The 19,146-nt window shown below is 42.0% G+C and overlaps 1 protein-coding gene across 3 annotated transcripts in view; it reads left to right on the top strand.

The window, feature by feature from the left end:
- The first annotated feature begins 805 nt into the window (after positions 1–805).
- NFX1 (nuclear transcription factor, X-box binding 1) overlaps positions 806–19,146 on the top strand; it is an 83,200-nt gene continuing 64,859 nt past the window's right edge. For 2 of the 3 annotated variants that reach the window (XM_036260694.1, XM_036260696.1), the window contains exons 1-4: positions 809–891; positions 4,678–5,685; positions 13,888–14,046; positions 15,204–15,281. In XM_036260694.1, coding sequence (XP_036116587.1) covers positions 867–891; positions 4,678–5,685; positions 13,888–14,046; positions 15,204–15,281 — 1,270 coding nt within the window. In that variant the 5' untranslated portion in view covers positions 809–866. Of the gene's footprint in view, positions 892–4,677; positions 5,686–13,887; positions 14,047–15,203; positions 15,282–19,146 lie in introns of all 3 variants that reach the window. The other variant, XM_036260695.1, reaches the window with a different exon arrangement.

Raw genomic sequence — 19,146 nt, 5'->3', positions numbered from 1 at the left:
TCCCTCTCTCCCTCCTGCTCTATCTCAAGATAAATGCAAAAATGTCCTCCGGTGAGGATACAAAAAAAAAAGCAATGCCTGAGACAAAGTATGCATTAAAACGTATGTGAATGAATGACGCTATTTCACATTCTTGTGGAAGCCTGGACCAATGAGAATTACTTTACAAATGTAGATGCTTCATACTTTAATGTTGTGTTATATTTAGTAATGCAACAAGAAAACAATCTTCACACATTAATTTAAATTTGTATATTTCATATTTAAAAATGATCAGTGCTTCTCAACTCCCCACCTCAGGTTGTATCCCTCTGTATTTTTTGGCATCTGCCTGTTCAAGTTTTTAACTATTTCTAACATGTACTTTATCGTTTTCTACCGGATTTGTAAGAGTTCTTTGTATATTACCCCTTGTTTTGCAGACAGTTTTTCCCAAGATTGACTTTTGACTACTTGGTTGTTTTAACCCCAAGCCTGAATTACTCTAGGAAGAAGATGATGTCCAACCGGACTCCAGGAGACCACATGTAATTGGTTGGGTGGCAGGGCAAAAGGACATAGTAGCAGGTGAGAACAGTGAATCTTAAAAACGGAAACAATGATTACGCAAATACCGGAGCGCCCGCCCCAAACCCGCTTTCCCTGCAACCTATCCTCACTTATCTCCTCCTTCCGCCCGGCGCCTGGCGCCACTGTCTGACATCACGCACGCACCATACAGTAATTCACGCCGCGCAAACTCGGTGGCCGTCCACCGGGCGTGCTGATGCGAGTGTTCTCTCGGCGCCGGAAGTCTAGGGCACGTGACCGGGTGACAGTGCTCGCTGGACTGCGGGGCTCGCTCTAGGTGTTGCGGCACGCACGGGATGGCGGAGGCGCCTCCTGTCTCAGGTACTGTTCGGGCCCGCGTGGGTGTGGGACCCTCTCTAGTTGTGGAAGTTTGGTCAGTGACGAGTCCTAGGGTTTCGGCCATTCATATCGCGAGAGTGGCGCGTACTAGGGTTAGGGATAGTGGCTCAGAAGGGCCAAGCCACGCGCGTCGTGCTTACGGAGATCTCGACCATCGTCGACTAGGTCGTGAAGCCCGGCAGCTGGGTTTCCAAGGACAACCGGTTTGTCCTAACGCCCAGCGTGTCGATGCGGGTGCCCTGTACTCCCGGGACAGCGGCTGCACTGATCTCCGACAAGCGGGCGTAGGTGACTGGCGAGGTATCGCTGCATAGTGACTTGGCGCGCTGTGCTTAAGGTGTATTCGTGCGTCCAGGTGCAGCAGCGCTGGCGCGCGCCGAACACCTGTGGTTTCCAGCCTTAGACTGCAGTGTGACTGAATCATTTTCTTCATCTGTCAATTGGGGTAATTAATTCCTGTGAAGGTTCCGGCCCTATTCCTGCTCCATAATTGTTAGCTCACTTTCTCTCCCAGAGTTGCCTCTGTGTATAGAGATAGCCTCATTTGGCTGTTAATATAACATCCATTTCCATTTCCGTGTGTACCCTAGATGTTTGTTTTGCAAACTTTTGGACAGCGACCGAAAAGGAACATTTTACTTTTGAAAAAATACTTGTCACAACCCACTACATTGATTTGGTTTCAGGACCCACTCTTTCTGAAAAAAAAAAAAAAAGGGCAGCAATTTGCCGCATGAGATTTGTAAACAGTCATTGATTTGAGTCTTAGTTGTGCTACCTGCCAGCTGTTAGGGTACTAAGAAGACACTATATGTGGGGTGACAGATGAAATGTATTTATTACTGTGGATCTTAGTTAAAAAGTTGGAAAACACACTGCAATTGTGCACCTCAATCATGACTTAGGTATTAAGTCATCTTGGTGAGTTGAATCTTTTTAGGCTGGTGTTTTGTTATTCTCCCACCCATTCTTTTTCCATCTCCTCTAAAGTGGATCCATTTATCTTCCCATCCTCAGGCTCACTTCTGACCCATTTCTATACCTTTCATTGTTTGAAAAATTGGATGGGACTATTTGTGAGCCATAGTTTTGACCAACACTGTTGTGCTCCATGTTACAACCTCCTTCCCCATCTACTGAGACAAAGTCCAATACTCCACATATCTCCGCACTCCCTCTTGTGTGCCTGAGTTTGCTTTTGCATTAGTTTCTATTCCATGTTCTTATTCCAGCATGATCTCTAACCCACACGTCCATCCCCACTCAAGGTTTGGTTCTCTTGCCTCCCTCTGTTCTCAAACAGCATCTAAATCCCAGGGGCTATCTTCCTGCCCATGGGCAGACTCCAATGCCAGCTTTGTCTCTGGACTTTATTTAAAAAAAATTTTTTTTGTTGTTTATTGGTTTTAGAGAGCGGAAAGCAGGGGCGGGGGGGGGGATATCAATGCGAGAGAACATTGATTGGCCACCTCCTGCATGGCTCCCACTGGGGATTTGGCCCACAATCTGGGCATGTGCCCTGACCAGGAGTGGAACCCCCAATCTCCTAGAGCATGGGTCAACACTCAACCACTGAGCTCCACTGGCCAGGCGTCTCTGGACTTTATAATCTAGAGTTTACTCTGCTCCACCCACCTGTTGGACACCTACCATGCTGCCATGTAATCTTGGATCTAGGGTACCACTTGTACTATAGCAATGCCTTGGTATTAGACATCCCATTTACTGCGTAACTTCCAGCTACTTAAAATAGTGTGTGTGGGGGGGAGGGTGTTTCAGATCTTTGTGTCTCAGGTCCAGTTTCCTGATTCATGTTGTCCTTTTACCCTTTCTCATATCTCTTAAGGCTCTTTCTGAGGGCTTTGTCTACTACATCATGTCCAGTGGAACATATGCTGTATATGATTAGGGACTGCCCTGTCTAGAATCTCTAGTTGAATAAAATCCTCATTGCTTAACATGAAACATCCTCTTCCCATCCTTTACCAGGCCATTTACTGCCCGTCCAATCTTGCTTCTTTAAGTAGGAAAGGACTATGCAATACCCACTTGGTCTAATCCATCCATTTCCACCTTTAACTTATCTGTTAGGTGTCCAGAACATCTTTTCTGCCACTTTCTGAATTTGTCTAATCCTCTTGTCATTTTGTAAGGCCCTCCACCCCATTCCTAGAATTCTGCCTATGTGAAAGCTTTCAGAAAAAATCCTGGCTCAAGTGAGAGGTTATCCTATGACCCTTAAGATCTCATTCACTTCTTTAGTGTGTTTCTGTGGTACTAGCTGCTCAACCTCTGACTGTATAGTGTGGTGATAGTGAAAGAACATGATCTCTAGAACCATATAACCTGGGGTGGAACTCTGTCCTTTAACATACCCCTGTAGCCTTGGGCAGGTTACTTACTCTTTCTATGTCTCAGTTTTCTCATCAGGAATGTGAGGATTAAATGAGCTAATACATGCAAAGTGCTTAAAGTAGTGCCTGGCACATGTTAAGTACCTAATAAAGTACCTAACAGGCTCGTTATTAAACCTGAAACCCCCAGGCTCTAAACTGTATCCATTTATGGTTGGGTCTGTGTGTTTCAGATAGTCTATAATCCTAACAGCAATAGTAAAACACCATTTTAACCACCTTATGCATCTTACTAACTTACTTTACTCTTCATAGCAACTCTTTGATGTTATCACTATCTCCATTATATATAAGAAAACAGGGATTAAGTAACTTGCATAAAGATACAATAAGTAATAGGCAGGACTTAAACCCCTATCTTTTAGGCCCTGTAACAGCAGTTCTCAACCTGTGGGTCGCGACCCCTTTGGGGGTGGAACAACCCTTTCATAGGTGTCGCCTAAGACATAACAGTAGCAAAATTACAGTTATGAAGTAGCAACGAAAATAATTTTATGGTTGGGGGTCACCACAACATGAGGAACTGTATTAAAGGGTCACGGAATTAGGAAGGTTGAGAACCAGTGCCCTATAAATTCATAGTATATTCTGTATGTTACATGTAGTTCTGACTTTGCTACTAATTAGTTTTGTATCCTTAGGCAAATTATTTTGTCTTTGTGCATCAAGGACTAAGTTGACTATACAGAGGCATCTTGGGAGAATAAATGAGTGAGTTGAAGGGGCATATGCTTAATTTTTGAGACTCTGGGATTCTGGACTGTATTATAGAGGATATGTATGGAAAACCCAAAATATATTCCTAATATAGTCACTATGCTAAGTACTATCTATATGAAATCATATTTAAATTTCACAGTTACCCTTTGAAATAGTATTGTCATCTTTTGTCATGGATGAGGACACCAGGCTAAAAGCAATCAAGTGATATACCTAACCTTAAAGTGTAAGTTGAAGGGCCAGACTTGAAACTGGTTTTGGCTGATTCCTAAGCCTGTTTACTTGATGTTACACAATGTGACATTAGAGTTTTGAAAGACCACATAGAACCTGCTGACTGATGTCTCAACTCTGAACTATTTGCTGACCTTAAATTTTTTGATAAAATAAATACAGTATACAGGTGAGCAGTTTTACTTAGCAACTCTCAGCAGTGGCTATTGGGGAAGCTACTGGACCAATGATCAGTCTTTCACAAGCGCCTTGAACCCATGACCTTCACTGGAAACATAGGTCTTACTAAGAGCCTGTTTTATACAGTCCTTAGGCAAACAACTTTTAAATACAGCTTACATCTTATTGGCTTCACGGTTGACTGATTTCTTTACTGGCATGTCTGTTTCTTATGTCCTAGGTACTTTTAAATTCAATACAGATGCTTCTGAGTTCATTCCTCAGGAGAGAAAAAATTATGGTCTACATTGTGGGAGTCAAAGAAGACTAGATTCTAATAGGATTGGTAGAAGAAATTATAATTCACCACCTCCGTGTCACCTTTCCAAGCAAGTCCCTTATGATGACATCTCTGCTGTTCATCAACACAGTTATCATCTTTCAGGAAGTAAACCTAAGAGTCAACATACTTCTTTCCAAACCTCTGCTTCTAATAAATCACTTAAGAGCCTTCAGAATCAACCTGGGCAGAAATTGAGGAGTGAAAAGCAGCATATCAGAGTCAAGAGAGTACAAAGTCTAACTGACCAGACTTCTGATGCATCTGGCTTAGAAAGTGTGGACAGATCAGAGAGTGGGACAAAGCCCAGAGAGCACAGCCCTGCTGAAAGTGAAAAGGAAATTATTGGCGCAGATCCCAGGGGAGCAAAACCCAAAAAAGCAACCCAATTTGTATATAGCTATGGTAGAGGACCAAAAGTCAAGGGGAAGCTCAAATGTGAGTGGGGTAACAGAATGACTCCCAAACTTGAGGATACTGGACCTGAAAATACCAAACCTGTGGGGGTTATCTACCCTGACTCTTCAGATACATCCTTTAGAAAAGGAGTACTGGATGGGTCTGGGGCCAGACGCAACGAGCAGAGAAGACACTCGCAGAAAAGGCCTCCCTGGGAAGTGGAGGGGGCAAGACCACGTCCAGGCAGGAATCCACCAAAACAGGAGGGCCAACGACACACAAGTTCAGGACCTAGAAACAACATGGCTCCCATTCCACCCATTCCAAAGGATAATCTTAATGAACGGCCAGCAAAATCTGCCTGTAAAAATGGGAACTTGGCAGTCCTCAACAAGTCTTCTAGAAGGGTTGATCCGGAGAAATGTGCTATAAGGAGGCAGGATCCTCAAGTAATGTCTTTTCCCCGAGGCAAACAGAACCCCGTGCTAAAGAATGTGGAAACACACACAGGTAAATCTACCTAGATAGATGGAAATGTTTTGTTTTTCTGATTTTAAGTTTTTGAAAAGGTAATATATTCACACAATTTAGATACCAGAAAGTATAAAAAGGTACACAGTGCCCTGGCCGGGTGGCTCAGTTGACTGAAGCATTGTCCTGTACACCAAGAGGTGGCAGGTTCAATCCCTGGTCAGGATGCGTACAAGAGGCAACAGATTGATGTTTCTCTGTCCCCCCCCCCCTTCCCTCTCTCCACCCCCTTTTCCTCTCTCTCTTCCCCTCCCCCTTCTCTCTCTAAAATTAATTTTTAAAAATACCAGGTAAGGATTAAAAAAAAAAAAGTACGTAATGAAAAGTCTCTTTCTGTCCTTGTTCATCATCTGCCTGGATTCTGCCACCACCACCTTCTCTCCCCAGTAGGTAACTATTTACTTAGTTTTTATATCATAAGCAAACACAAATAAGGAATTTTTTTTTTTTATCCTCACCCGAGGACATTTTTTCATTCAGATAGAGTGGGAGGGAGAGAGAGGAAGAGATAGAGAAACATCGATGTGAAAGGTACACATCGAGTGACTGCCACTTGCATGACCCAACCAGGGCCGGGGACAAACTGCAACCGAGGTACGTGCCCTTAGCGGGAACTGAACCCGGGTCTCTCTGGACCACAGGTCGACGCTCTAACCGCTGAGCCAAACCGGCCAGGGCAGGAATTTTTTTCTTTAAGGAATTTTGTAAGGGTTTTGAAAAATGCATATATGGGTGGTATAGATATATGGTAACAAGATGTTCTTTGAATTGTGAAAGCCAAGTAGGGGATGGTAACATCTCCACTATCTGTCCTGGTTCCAGCCTGCATCATCTTTTGTCTGCTCATCTGCAAAAGTTCCTAACCAATCTCACCATGTCGTTTCTCTCAGTTCATCTCTAACACTAGGATCAGAGAGTGTTCTTTCTTTTTAAAACAAAATTTTGTTTCCTTTATTGATATTAGAGAGAGGAAGGGAGAGGGAGAGATAGAAACATCAATGAGAGAGAACATTGAGTGGCTGCCTCCTACATGCCCCCAACTGGCCAACTGGGGATCAGGCCCACAACCTGGGTATGTGCCCTGACCCAGAATTGAACTGGCAACCTCTTGGTGCATGGGTTGATGTTCAACCACTGAACCACACTGGCCAGGCAAGAGTGCTCTTTTAAAACACATATTGAACTGTGTCATCACCACTCCACCATTCACTTTTGTTCACTTTTTTTCATCACCTATAGATTTTGGCTTCTGCCTTACCCAACAACCCCATCTTCTGCCGCCTTGGTCCCCAGCACATTTTACTCCCTGGACTCTATATTGTTTTATCTTTCCATGATGTTGCATATGTGGCTCCCTCTCTCTAAAATGCCTACCACTCAGCTCACTGGTGAATTCTTACTCATTTTTCAAAAGCTAGTTTAGTCACATGTCCAGGAATCCTTTTCTCACCTCTAGAGATAAAATTAATCTTTTCCATCCCTGTGATATGTCTTTCCCTTAAATATAATGCTTCTATTATAGCAGGTACACTAGAAACCATCATTTGTTTATGTGTCAGTGCCCTCCACTTATCTATAAGCTCCTTAAAAGCAGAGACGGTATCTTTCTTAACTGTTAGGAAGTTCTTCTTTACATTGAATTGAGAACTTTCTTCCTATAAATACTTTATTTCCTCTGGTTTAAGTTCTGGCCTCTGAAACTACATAGCAACTAGTCTCTCTCCTTATAGTTTTCCCTCCCTCAATGGAGATTAGCTTCTTGTAATAATTTTTTTTTTTTCTGATACGTGCCCCTAGCGGGAACCGAACCCGAGACACTCTGGTCTGCAGGCCGACGCTCCAACTGCTGAGCCAAACCAGCCAGGGCTCTTGTAATATTTGAAGACACTTCTCATTTTGCCCTGAGGATATATTCCATCTAAGCTAAAAACTTCATTCTGTTAGCTCTTCCTCATGGACTTTTGCAATTCTGATCTCCCTCCAGTTTAATGTGACATACAGCCTAATATGTGAAACCACCTCCTGCCCAGGCCTGTTTTTACTCTGGCCTATAGTTTTTCTAGTTCTAATTTAATTCACCAAACAGTAGTTCTTGGGACCGCAACTTGTGTGTGAACACAGGCAATGTTATACCACAGTTGTTTCTGAATTATTTTTTATTTTTTATGGATTTTAGAGAGAGAGGAAAGGAGAGGGAGTGATAGATAGAAACATTGATGAGAGAGAGAACATTGATTGGTCACCTCCTGCATGCCCCCACTGGGGGTTTGGCCCACAACCTGGGCATGTGCCCTGACCGGGAATTGAACTGGCGACCTCTTGGTGCATGGGTCAATGCTCAGCCACTGAGCCATACCAGCCAGGCTGTTTCTGAATTCTTTGTTTTTTTTATCCTCACCCGAGGACATTTCTTTTTGATATTTTGTTCAGATAGAGTGGGAGGGGGGGAGAGAGAGAGAGAGAGAGAAACATCGACATGAAAGGACACATTGAGTAGCTGCCACCTACATGACCCAACCAGGGCCGGGGACAAACTGCAACTGAGGTACATGCCCTTAGCGGGAACCGAACCTGGGTCTCTCCGGACCGCAGGCCAACGCTCTAATCTCTGAGCCAAACCGGCCAGGACTGTTTCTGAATTCTTAAGGCTGGTTAATGGTTTCCTATTGCTTCATGATCAATGATCACAAATGTAGTGGCTTAAGATAACACAGATGTATTATGTCATAGTTTTTGTGGATCAGGGGTCTGGGTCCAGGTTGGCTGAGTTCTTGACTCAGTCTCACAGGACTCAAGTTGGCCAGGGGTGCAATCTCATCTGAGGTGTAGGGTCCTTATTCATGCTTACTGGTTGTTGGTAAGATTTAGTTCCTTATGTGTGTAGGACTGAGGTCCCATTTTTTTTTTTTTAACATTTTTATTTATTTATTTTTTAATCCTCACCTGAGGATTTTTTTCCATTGATTTTCAGATTGAGTGGGAGGGAGGAAGGGAGAGACAGAGAGAGAGAGAGAGAGAGAGAGAGAGAGAGAGAGAGAGAGAAACATTGATGTAAGAGAGACACATCTACTGGCTACCTCCCACACGACCCCGACCAGGTCCAGGGCCGGAGATTGAACCGCTGAGCCAAACTGGCCAGGGCGAGGTTTCTGTTTTCTTGCTGGCTATTGCCTGGGGGTCACTCTCAGCTCCTAGAGGCCACCTGGAATTTTCTACCATATGGGCCCTCTCCACAACTTTGTAGTGTACTTCTTTAAGGCCTGTAGGAAAGCATCTTCTATAAATTATTCAAGCCTCTCTGACTTCTTTCTCTGATCTCTAGACTCTTTTTAAAGGGCTCACCTGATTAGATCAGTCCACCATACTCAAGGGGGACATGCATACCCCAGGGTGGGAATCTTGGAGGCCATCTTAGAGTTCTGCCTAACAAATCTCTCTTGGTCTCATATCCCTACATATCCTTGAGAATACTTTATTCATCATATTTACTGAGTAAATACTATGTGCCAAGCACAAGTTCTAGGTACTAGAAATACAGCACTAATGGGATTTATATTCTGGTAGGGAAGACAAGCAGAAAGCATTCAAATTTTTTAATTTGTCAGGTAGGTGATAAGCTAGAAAGGAATATAAAGCATGTTAAGAGGACAGAGTAACAGAGGTGCTAGTTTAGATAGGTTGGTCTCTTTGATGAGACTTTTTTTTTTTGATGAGACATTTGAAGAGAGACCAGGAGGAAGTACAGGAGTGTACCCTGTGGCTCTGTGGAGAAGAGCATTCTAGGCAGAGGCAGAAACAGGTTTAGACTGAGGTGGGAGGGCAGCATTGTGAGCATTAAAGGTGGGGGTGGGTAGGAGAGGATTTCAGAGAAATCATAGGGGCTGGATTATGTGAGTCTTTTAGATTTGATTCTGAGTAAGAAGATGAGAAGGTTTGGGGAAAAGGGATGGCATGATCTTACTGGCATTCCAAAATGAGCATTCAGCCAGCTGTGGAGAATAGGTTCTATGGAAGCAAGGGGACAAGTTAGGAGGCTGTTGGAGGAATTCAGGTAGTTGATGATGGAGACTTCAATAGGAGTAGTAGTGGTGGAAGAGGTAAGAAACCATTTCTAAATCATTCTTCTACCTTTGTTTCAAAATCCTTGCTTCATTGAGTCTAATGCCACATCACCTTGTAGCTATATCACCTGCCATATCTTCTTATCATTTATTAGCCTACAAATCTCCCAGCCCTCATTTATTAATGCATCTAGCCTATATCTTTTCTCTACCACAGAGGTTCTCAAAGTGTAATTCCAGGTCAGATGCCATCAGCAATACCTGGAAATTTGTTAGAAAAGCGTATTCTTGGGCCTCACTTCATATTTACTGAACAAATTCTGGAAGTGGGGCCCAGCAGTCTTATCTTTTAACAAGCCTCCAGGTGATTCTAAGGCATGCTCAAATTTGAGAACTGATTTACCATAAGTCTGTTGTTATTCTAGATAACTTTAGTGAGCATATGCATTGTGTTAGCTTCAAAGTCTTTGGTCTTATTGACCATGGGGACTTTCACCTTCATTCCACCTCCATACCCACTACTAGTGAAATAACCCTGGGGATGCCCCATCTCTGAAATATTAAAGTCTTTGTTCCACTTTCTGACCATAAATTCCTGTCCTCTGGCTTCCTCAGTTTCTTCCACCTACTACCAGTTTTGCCAGTTCCTGCCCATCTTTATTCCCTCTCTAGGTGGGCCTTATCTTAAGTCATTTGAAGTATCCTTCTGCCAAGCTGTTTAGCAGAATCTCATCTAAACGGATTGATAATGCAGTCTACCTTTCTTCTTCCAGATCTGGGTAACAGAATGCTGTTCCAGGAAATCACATAATAGTACAGATTTGGTGCTGCTGTAATTCATTTGCCTTCTCAGGGAAGCCTTTCTAATCACCTTCTTTAAAACCATACTTCCCCTACTGTTAGCATTCCATAGTCTCCTTTCCTGGTTTATTTTTCTCCATAGCACTTATCACTATTTGATGATGCTACATTTTTTTTTTATCCTCACCCGAGGACATTTTTCCATTTTTTGTTCAGGTAGAGTGGGAGGGAGAGAGAGGAACAGAGAGAGAGAGAGAGAGACATCGACGTGAAAGGAACACATCGAGTGGCCACCACCCGCACAACCAACCAGGGCCGGGGACAAACTGCAACCGAGGTACGCGCCCTTAGCAGGAACCGAACCCGGGTCTCTCAGGACCGCAGGCCGACGCTCTAACCGCTGAGCCAAACCGGCCAGGGCATTGCTACATATTTTTATAGTTTGTTTGTTGTCTACCTTTCCCCCCTAGATAATAAGCTTCATAGGGAAGATTTTTGTCTGTTTTGTTCACTATATATCCTTAATGTCTAAAGAGTGCCTGACACATAGTAGGTTTTTAGTAATTTTTTAAAAATAGCTTTTATTGGCTCATCTGGTGTGGCTCAGTGATTGAGCGTCAACCCATGCAGCAACAGGTTGCTGGTTCGATTCCCAGTCAGGGCATATGCCCAGGTTGTGGGCCAAGTTCCCAGTGGGGGGCATGCAGGAGGCAGCCAATTGATGTTCTTTCTCATCAATGTTTCTATCTCTCCCTCTCCCTTCCTCTTTCTCTAAAATCAATAAAGAAAAAAATTAAATATGCTTTTATTGATTTGAGAGAGAGAGAGAGAAACATTGATGTGACAGAGAAACATTGATAGATTGCCTCTTGCACGCACCCCGACTGGGGACTGAACCCACAACCTGGGCATGTGCCCTGAACTGTACAGGCACTGTACTGGCAGCCTTTTGGTGCATGGGACGATGCTCAACCAACTGAGTCACACCACCCAGTGCTTAGTAAATATTTTTGAATAGTGGTCTCCAACCTCAATTGGCTTTCAACACTGCCTATTTTCTCTTGTATGACCTTGGTCAGCTATCCTTCCATTTTCTACTAAGATTACTCCAAACTTTTTCCACCATAAACCTTTTTAATATTCATCTCCCACAAACCTTTAATTCTCCCTCAATCTCAGCATATTTCATTGCCTCCTCCTTCACTGAGAAAGGGGAGATCATCAGGTATGATTTTCTCAATTTTTTGCTCCCATAAAGCAAACTCAGAGGCACCTGTGCCCATTTTTCTTCTCTTTCCTTCTTAGATCTCCTTATTTCCTTCCATCAGTTTTTTCACATTTGCTATACCAAGTTCTTGGCCTGAAGATCTTCCCAGGTCTGTTCTACCCTCCACAAGAAAAACTTACTATGTTACATAACCTTCTAGTAGTGGTTACTTTCCTTCCCTTCCATTACAGTCAAATCAAGAGTTGTTTGCTCCCCACCCCCCCTTTTTCCCTATTTTGATTCACTTCTTAATTCCTCTGCCATCATCAGCACCTGACTCAGAACTACTGGTAAGATCATGAATGGCTTCCTATTCGCCACATCCAGTGGAAAGATGTATTTCAGTCCTTATTATCTTGGACTTCCCTTTGAGTTTGATGCAAAGATGGAGTACTTTTTAAAAATGTAACTTTCTTGACTCATTTGTTCCTTCATCCAGTCATTTGACAAATATTTATTGAGCACCTGGTGTATGTCAGGAACTGGAAAACTACGGTGAGCAGGGCAGACAAGAAAGACACTGTCCCTGCCCCACAGAGCATACACTCCTGGGGTGTTCTTATTTTTTGGCATTAAATTGGACAAACAAAATAATCTTAGGAGAGCTAATATTATCAAAGGATTAAAATGTGAACTTTTGAGTCATAGCAGTGAATTTGAATTTTGACTTGATAATTTCTAGCTTTGTGACCTTGGGTAAGTGATTTAACCACTTTGTGCCTCAGTTTCTTCATCTGTAAAATGATTCTTTTTTTTTTTATCCTCACCCGAGGACATTTTTCGATATTTTGTTCAGATAGAGTGGTAGGGAGAGAGAGAGAGACAAACATCGACATGAAAGGGACACATCGAGTGGCCACCACCTGCATGACCCAACCAGGGCCGGGGACAAACTGCAACTGAGGTACGTACCCCTAGTGGAAACCGAACCCTGGTCTCTGGACCGTAGGCCGACGCTCTAACCGCTGAGCCAAACTGGCCAGGGCTGTAAAATGATTCTTATAGCCTTGTTAAGAGAATTAAATAATATGTGTAAAGCTTTAGCATAATACTGGGCCAGGTTATTTAAGGTTAGTTAGTTTATTCTTATAACCTATTTGGACCTGAAAACAAATAAAATAACATCGTGAAATAAATGCTAAAAGTATGAACTCAAAAAAGATACACACTCACACTCACACTCACACTCACACTCACACTCACTCACTCACTCACATTCATCTCTAAGAGCACCTGACTATACTTGGGATAGAAAGACTTTGCTGAGATTGTATTTGAAGAAAAAGTCTGGTATTGAGAAATAAATCTGGGAAGATTCTTATGGTGCCATACGCTGGTCTTTCTCACCAGATGGAGAGTTTCTGGAGCCAGGGACTGTTTCTCCTTCAGTCTAGTAACCCTTCTATGGGGCTTATGATAGGCACTAAGCATATCTTTATTGAATGAATCAACTAAGGACTTTCAGGGCAACTACTAGAACCATCTCACCACCATGGATTGTTGGAACCTGTCCACATTTTGGTTTCTTGCAGCTGACCATTCACGAGCCCCCACCGTAGCTTGAATCCATGGTACTGGTAGATTCAGAGCATCCCATATTAAGAACTTAGATTAAGGGGGAAGGGGAGGAGGGTGTCAATGGGGGAAAAATGAGAAACATCTGTAACAAAAACCAATTAATAAATTAAAAATTAAGAAAAAAACAAAACCTAGATTAAGAAGGGCAAGGCAAGGACCTACAGCTGCTCCTGTACATGCCCAAGCTATGTAATGAGGGGCATTTGACTACTTTGGTCAGTTCTTGTGCAGTTTCTTAGGAATGTTTCCTCAACTGTGGGAATTCCCATGTGAATGTCTACTTCCTAAGTCTTCTACCTCACTATATTCCTACCTCTTCTTGGCCTCAATCTCTGAACAGCCACCATTCTCAGATTCAGATATCCCTTTAAACCTCTGTGTTTGGGTTCTTTCAAATGCCTTGCTGATCCTTGGTTGACTAAAGTAAGGATTGGTTTTCTGTGTTTGAGTTTATCTCTTTTGTTTTTTAAACAGGTTCTCTAGTTGAACAACTAACTACAGAAAAATATGAGTGCATGGTGTGCTGTGAATTGGTACGAGTCACAGCCCCAGTATGGAGTTGTCAGAGCTGTTACCATGTGTTTCATTTGAACTGCATAAAGAAATGGGCAAGGTCTCCGGCATCTCAAGCAGGTCAGTCATTCTTCTGAGTAGTTATTCTCACCCATTCGATATCTTCAGCTTTTAAAATGCTGTTTAATTCTTGAATGTTTTATCTGCAGAGAGAGTATATTGTCACGGTCACATATTTCAGATGGTCAGAATTAAGCTGTAGATCTCAAACCAGCTAAACACAGCAATATTAAAATATATCTAAGGTAAAATAAAATCAGTCACATCTACTGAAAATGGTAGCTTTTATCCAAGTAACAACTATAGAAAACATTTCTTGTATAGTTTGCTTTAGAAAATTTATGGAAAGCAGTTGTTTAATTTATACTTGGAATGTTGAAAGTTGTTTTTCCTTGAACGAATCTTCTTCATAGTATTTTGTGGGCTTTTCTCAACGGATACTAGTATTTATGGGTAATGCAAATGTTAATAATATGCTTTCTGACTGTGGCTCTTCTTCTAATTTAAGATATCTGGGTATTCCTGCATGTACTCAAATATTTTATCCTTCTTTTTGTCAAGCCAAGATTCAGATAATGATCATCTTAACATTAGAAATACTGTAATAGACCCTGGCCAGGTAGCTCAATTGATTTGACTGTCGTCCTGATATATCAGGGTTGTGGGGTCGATCTTTAATCAGGGTGCTTATAAGAAGCAACCAGTGAATGCATAAATAAGTGGAACAACCAATCGATGTTTCTCTCTCCCTTTTCTCCCCCACTTCCTCTCTCTTTCTCTAAAGTCAATTTTTCAAAAAATTAGAAATACTCTAATAGAACATTATCACTACAAAAAGAAATGATAATTATGTGATGGGATGAAGGTACTAGCTAACCCTATTGTGGTAATCATATTGCAATATGTAAGTGTATCAAAGCAACATGTTATACACCTTAAACTCACATAATATTATATGTCATTTATATCTCAGTTAAAGAACAAAATAAATACCCACCTGATTCATTATATCTAAAATTATTATAAATATAAGCCTAAATGCAATATTTAAACACAGCATTCAATATTGTAAATTTGTTTTTTTAATGTCTATATCCTTAACATGGAAATCACCACCACTCCTTCAATGTTATGACTTCTTGTAGGTTTAAAGTTTTTTAATTACGTGTGCTTTTTAAAGAAAATTATTTTGGTTTCTTTCCCCCCTTTTTTGACAGATGGCCAGAGTGGCTGGAGGTGTCCTGCCTGTCAGAATGTTTCTGCACATGTTCCTAATACCTACACTTGTTTCTGTGGTAAGTTTTTTGCATACATTGGAGTCTTTTCCATTTCATGCATTATACTTCAGTTCCTACCCCAGGAGAGGTGGTCTGCTAGACTTGTTAGAGAAGTTACTAATAAGACTTCAAAGCTACAGGTGTCTACTAGACATCACATGTATATTGTCCATCCCACAGCTAGAGTCACAGGCCTTTGTATCTTTGGCAGGCTTTTCTGGAGAAGGACCTTTACATCATGCCCTCTAGGCTCATGCTACTTCTGAACTGTGGTGTTGGACTCCTTGGTCTTCACTTTAGATCATAGCTGATCAGATGCAAAAGTGGGTATAGACATGGGCTTCTTCTCACTTCTAGCTGTAACAGTTTTGATATTCCAGATTTGAGCAGCATAAGGAAAGCGTAGTGTTGAAGTATACTTTATTTTAACCCAAGGAGTCACTCATTGATGTTTATAATAAATAAAAAGATGGATTTTCTATAGGCGAGCATTACTAACTCTATCCTTGTGTCCTCCCTCTTTATGGAGTACTTCTTCCTGTATTTATTTTTTTATTTTTGTTAATCCTCACCTGAGGATATTTTTCTGTTGATTTTCAGATAGAATGGGAAGGAGAAAGAAGGGATGGGGGGAGAGGGGGCAGGGGGAAACAGGGAAACAAACATCCATGTGAGAGAGACACATCGATTGGTTGACTTCCGCATGACCCCAACCAGGGCTGGGAATCAAACCTGCCAGGGACGTGCCCTTGACAGGGAATCGAACCCACAACCTTTTGGTCCTCAGGCCAACACTCTAACTGCTGATCCAAACCGGCCAGGGTACTTCCTGTTTTTCAATAGCTTAGTTCTCCTGTGTTTTAGGAAAAAAATTTCTGTGATTCAGATGCTCATTTCTGCTGCTAGCCTATTTCCTGCATGTCTTCCTCTCCCCCCTTTCCTGCCTATCTTTTAACAACTAATCTTTACCATGTGGTTGTTGATTTTTTTTTTTAAGATCTTTTATTTATTTTTAGAGAGAGAAGAAGGGAGTGGTGGGAGAGAGAGAGAGAAACATAGATGTGATAGAGAAATTCTGACGAGCTGCCTCCTGCATGCCACTACCAGGGATAGAGCCTGCAACCCAATCATGTGCCCTGACTAGGAGTCAAACTGGCAACCTTTCGGTACACAGGACAACGCCCAGCCAACTGAGCCACATTGCCAGGGCCTGATTTTTCAGGACCGCAGGCCGACGCTCTAACCGCTGAGCCAAACTGGCCAGGGCAAGGGCCTGATTTTTCAAATTTTGTTTCTTTTTTTTTTAATCCTCACCCAAGTATTAAAATCATTATTTCTGATTATCATCAGATAGAGTGGGAGGGGGAGAGAGAAACATCAACGTGAGAGAAACACATCAACTGGTTGCCTCCCACATGTCCCTGACCAGAGCCAGGGACAAACCGCAACCAAGGTGCATGGCCTTGACCCAAATTGAACTCAAGACTCATTGGTCTGCAGGCCAACACTCTTACCGCTGAGCCAGACCGGCCAAGGCTCAAATTTTGTTTCTTAAGCATGTCTACCTCCTTGTACCATTGCATGTTTGCTTTCATTCTTGTTACGTCAACTGAAACTTTCTTCAGAAGTCATCAATGACCCCTTCCTGACCAAATCCAGAGCTGATTTATAATTTCTTAATCTTTCTGGCAGCACAATAGCCCTTGACACTTTTTTTTTTATCCTTACCCGAGGATACCTTTCTGTTTTTGTTCAGGTAGAGTGGGAGGGAGAGAGAGAGAGAGAGAACATCGACGTGAAAGGGACACATCAAGTGGCCGCCACCCTCACGCTCAACCAGGGCCAGGGACAAACTGCAACCGAGACACGCGCCCCCAGCGGGAACCGAACCCCGGTCTCTCTGGACCGCAGGCCGATGCTCTAACCGCTGAGCCAAACTGGCCAGGGCTAGCCCTTGACACTTTTAACCATGCCCTTCTTGAAATGACTAGCTCTTCCTGTTTCTTTATGTAAACTCTCCTTATTTTTCTAACTAGTTGGCTCATATTTCTCCTTTCCCATTACTTACCTAGCAGCTTTCATCAAGGGAGTCATTGACAATCAACTCTTTAACTTCTCAACTCAGTGTCTTGGTGAATTTATCAACTATCTAGAATGCTGTTCTCCTTCTTTTCTTTAAATCCTCGTCTACTATATCATTTAAGATTTGACCTCAAACATTCTCTTCGAAAGGAAGCTTCCTTTTTAAAAAAAAATTTTATGTATTGATATGAGAGAGAGAGAGACATTGACTTGTTCCACTTATTTATGCGCTCATTGATTGATGCTTGTATGTACCCTGACTGGGGATCAAACCCACAACCTTGGCATATTGGGACAGCACTCTAACCAACTGAGCTACCCAGCCAGGGCAGAAGCTTCTTTTTCTTATTATCTCTCCCACTTTGGCCACTGTTTTATTCAGAATCTACTGGTATTATATGTTTTATTGCCAAAATCTGAGCTCTAGTAATACTAAATTAGTATTAATTTAAGGATGAATATTATACAATGTAATACTAAAAGGTAGCATGAAACTGAAAGCAAGAGAGCATTAGAAAATTGGACAAATAGGACCAATACCAAGGCTTGATTACCTTATTTTTAAAGGACTTTTAAACATAAAGTACCATAATATAATTTAAAATCTTATTAAAGCCTTCACTGATAAAATTAGATATGAGACCCTATGAAAGTAGAAGAAAGTGGAGCGAAGGTTAAGATGATCTGAGCAAGATAGAATGCTGTGGGAATGCAAATAATGGCCTTATTTTTCCTGATAGCTTTACTCTGTTCTTCTGGGAGACCATTAATTTAATGTAGTTTGTTGAGAATTTATTAATGTACCAGACACCATGAAGAAGCAGAGGAATTAAGACTATTGACTTATCAGAGCTTACAGTCCAAGAGACATAATTAACTCGATGTTCTACTAGAAGTACAAAGTGCTATGGGAGATCTTTGGGATGAATTATGATTTCTGGCTAGATGATTTAAGGAAAGCCTTCATAAAAGAAATAGAATTAAACTGGGCTTGAAAACTAGGTAAAACCTTGGTAGGAAGGAAGATTTGTTGAAGAGAATAGCGTAAGTAGAAGTACAAAACAAAGATGGCTTAGACTCTGTTGGGAGAAGAGGGTAGTCATCTATGAGGGTAGATCTATGAAGGTGGATGAGTGGGATATGATTGGAAAGGGAGGAGCTGACTTCTTGAGGCCAGACTTAGACATTGGGACCTCATTTGGCTGGCTGTGGGAAGCCACTGAGGGCATCAGTGTGATTCTTTATTAAACTTAATCTCATGTCAATGAGTGGAGTATTTGGGGGCCTAAACAGTTTGTGGTCTTATAGTTACCCAGATGAATAATAAAAATCTATAATCGGTGTTAGAATGGGACAGAAAGGAGGGCATACAAGATTTCAAAGGTAAACAGGAATTAACAGCATTGAGGTGAGAACCCCAGTGTGGTTCCAAAGTTTTATGCTTTTATAAATGATACCAAGAACAAAAAGGGCAAATCAGGAGAACCAGGTTTGGTGGGGATGATGACTTTAATTTAGAGATGTTGAGTTGGAATAAGACATTCAGTGAGAGATGGTCAGCAAGCAGTTAAGAGTATTTGAAGAGAGATCAAGACTTAGCATTGATAGTCACCGCAGTTGAGAGTTGTAGATGAGGCCTGAGTGGGGAAGGAGTGAAAAAAAGGGTCTAATGTTGAACCCTGGCAGAAAAAGGAAGAAAAACATTGAGAGTCAGGAAAAAGAGATGGAGCCATTGAAAGATGACTGGGGAAAATCAGGTCACTGTATTGAAGCAAGAAAGCACAGAGGCAAGTAAGCTTTT

The sequence above is a fragment of the Molossus molossus genome, unplaced genomic scaffold (genome assembly GCF_014108415.1).
Source record: "Molossus molossus isolate mMolMol1 unplaced genomic scaffold, mMolMol1.p scaffold_m16_p_14, whole genome shotgun sequence".
NCBI classification, from domain to species: domain Eukaryota; kingdom Metazoa; phylum Chordata; class Mammalia; order Chiroptera; family Molossidae; genus Molossus; species Molossus molossus.
This window is presented reverse-complemented; position numbering and strand designations above follow the sequence as displayed.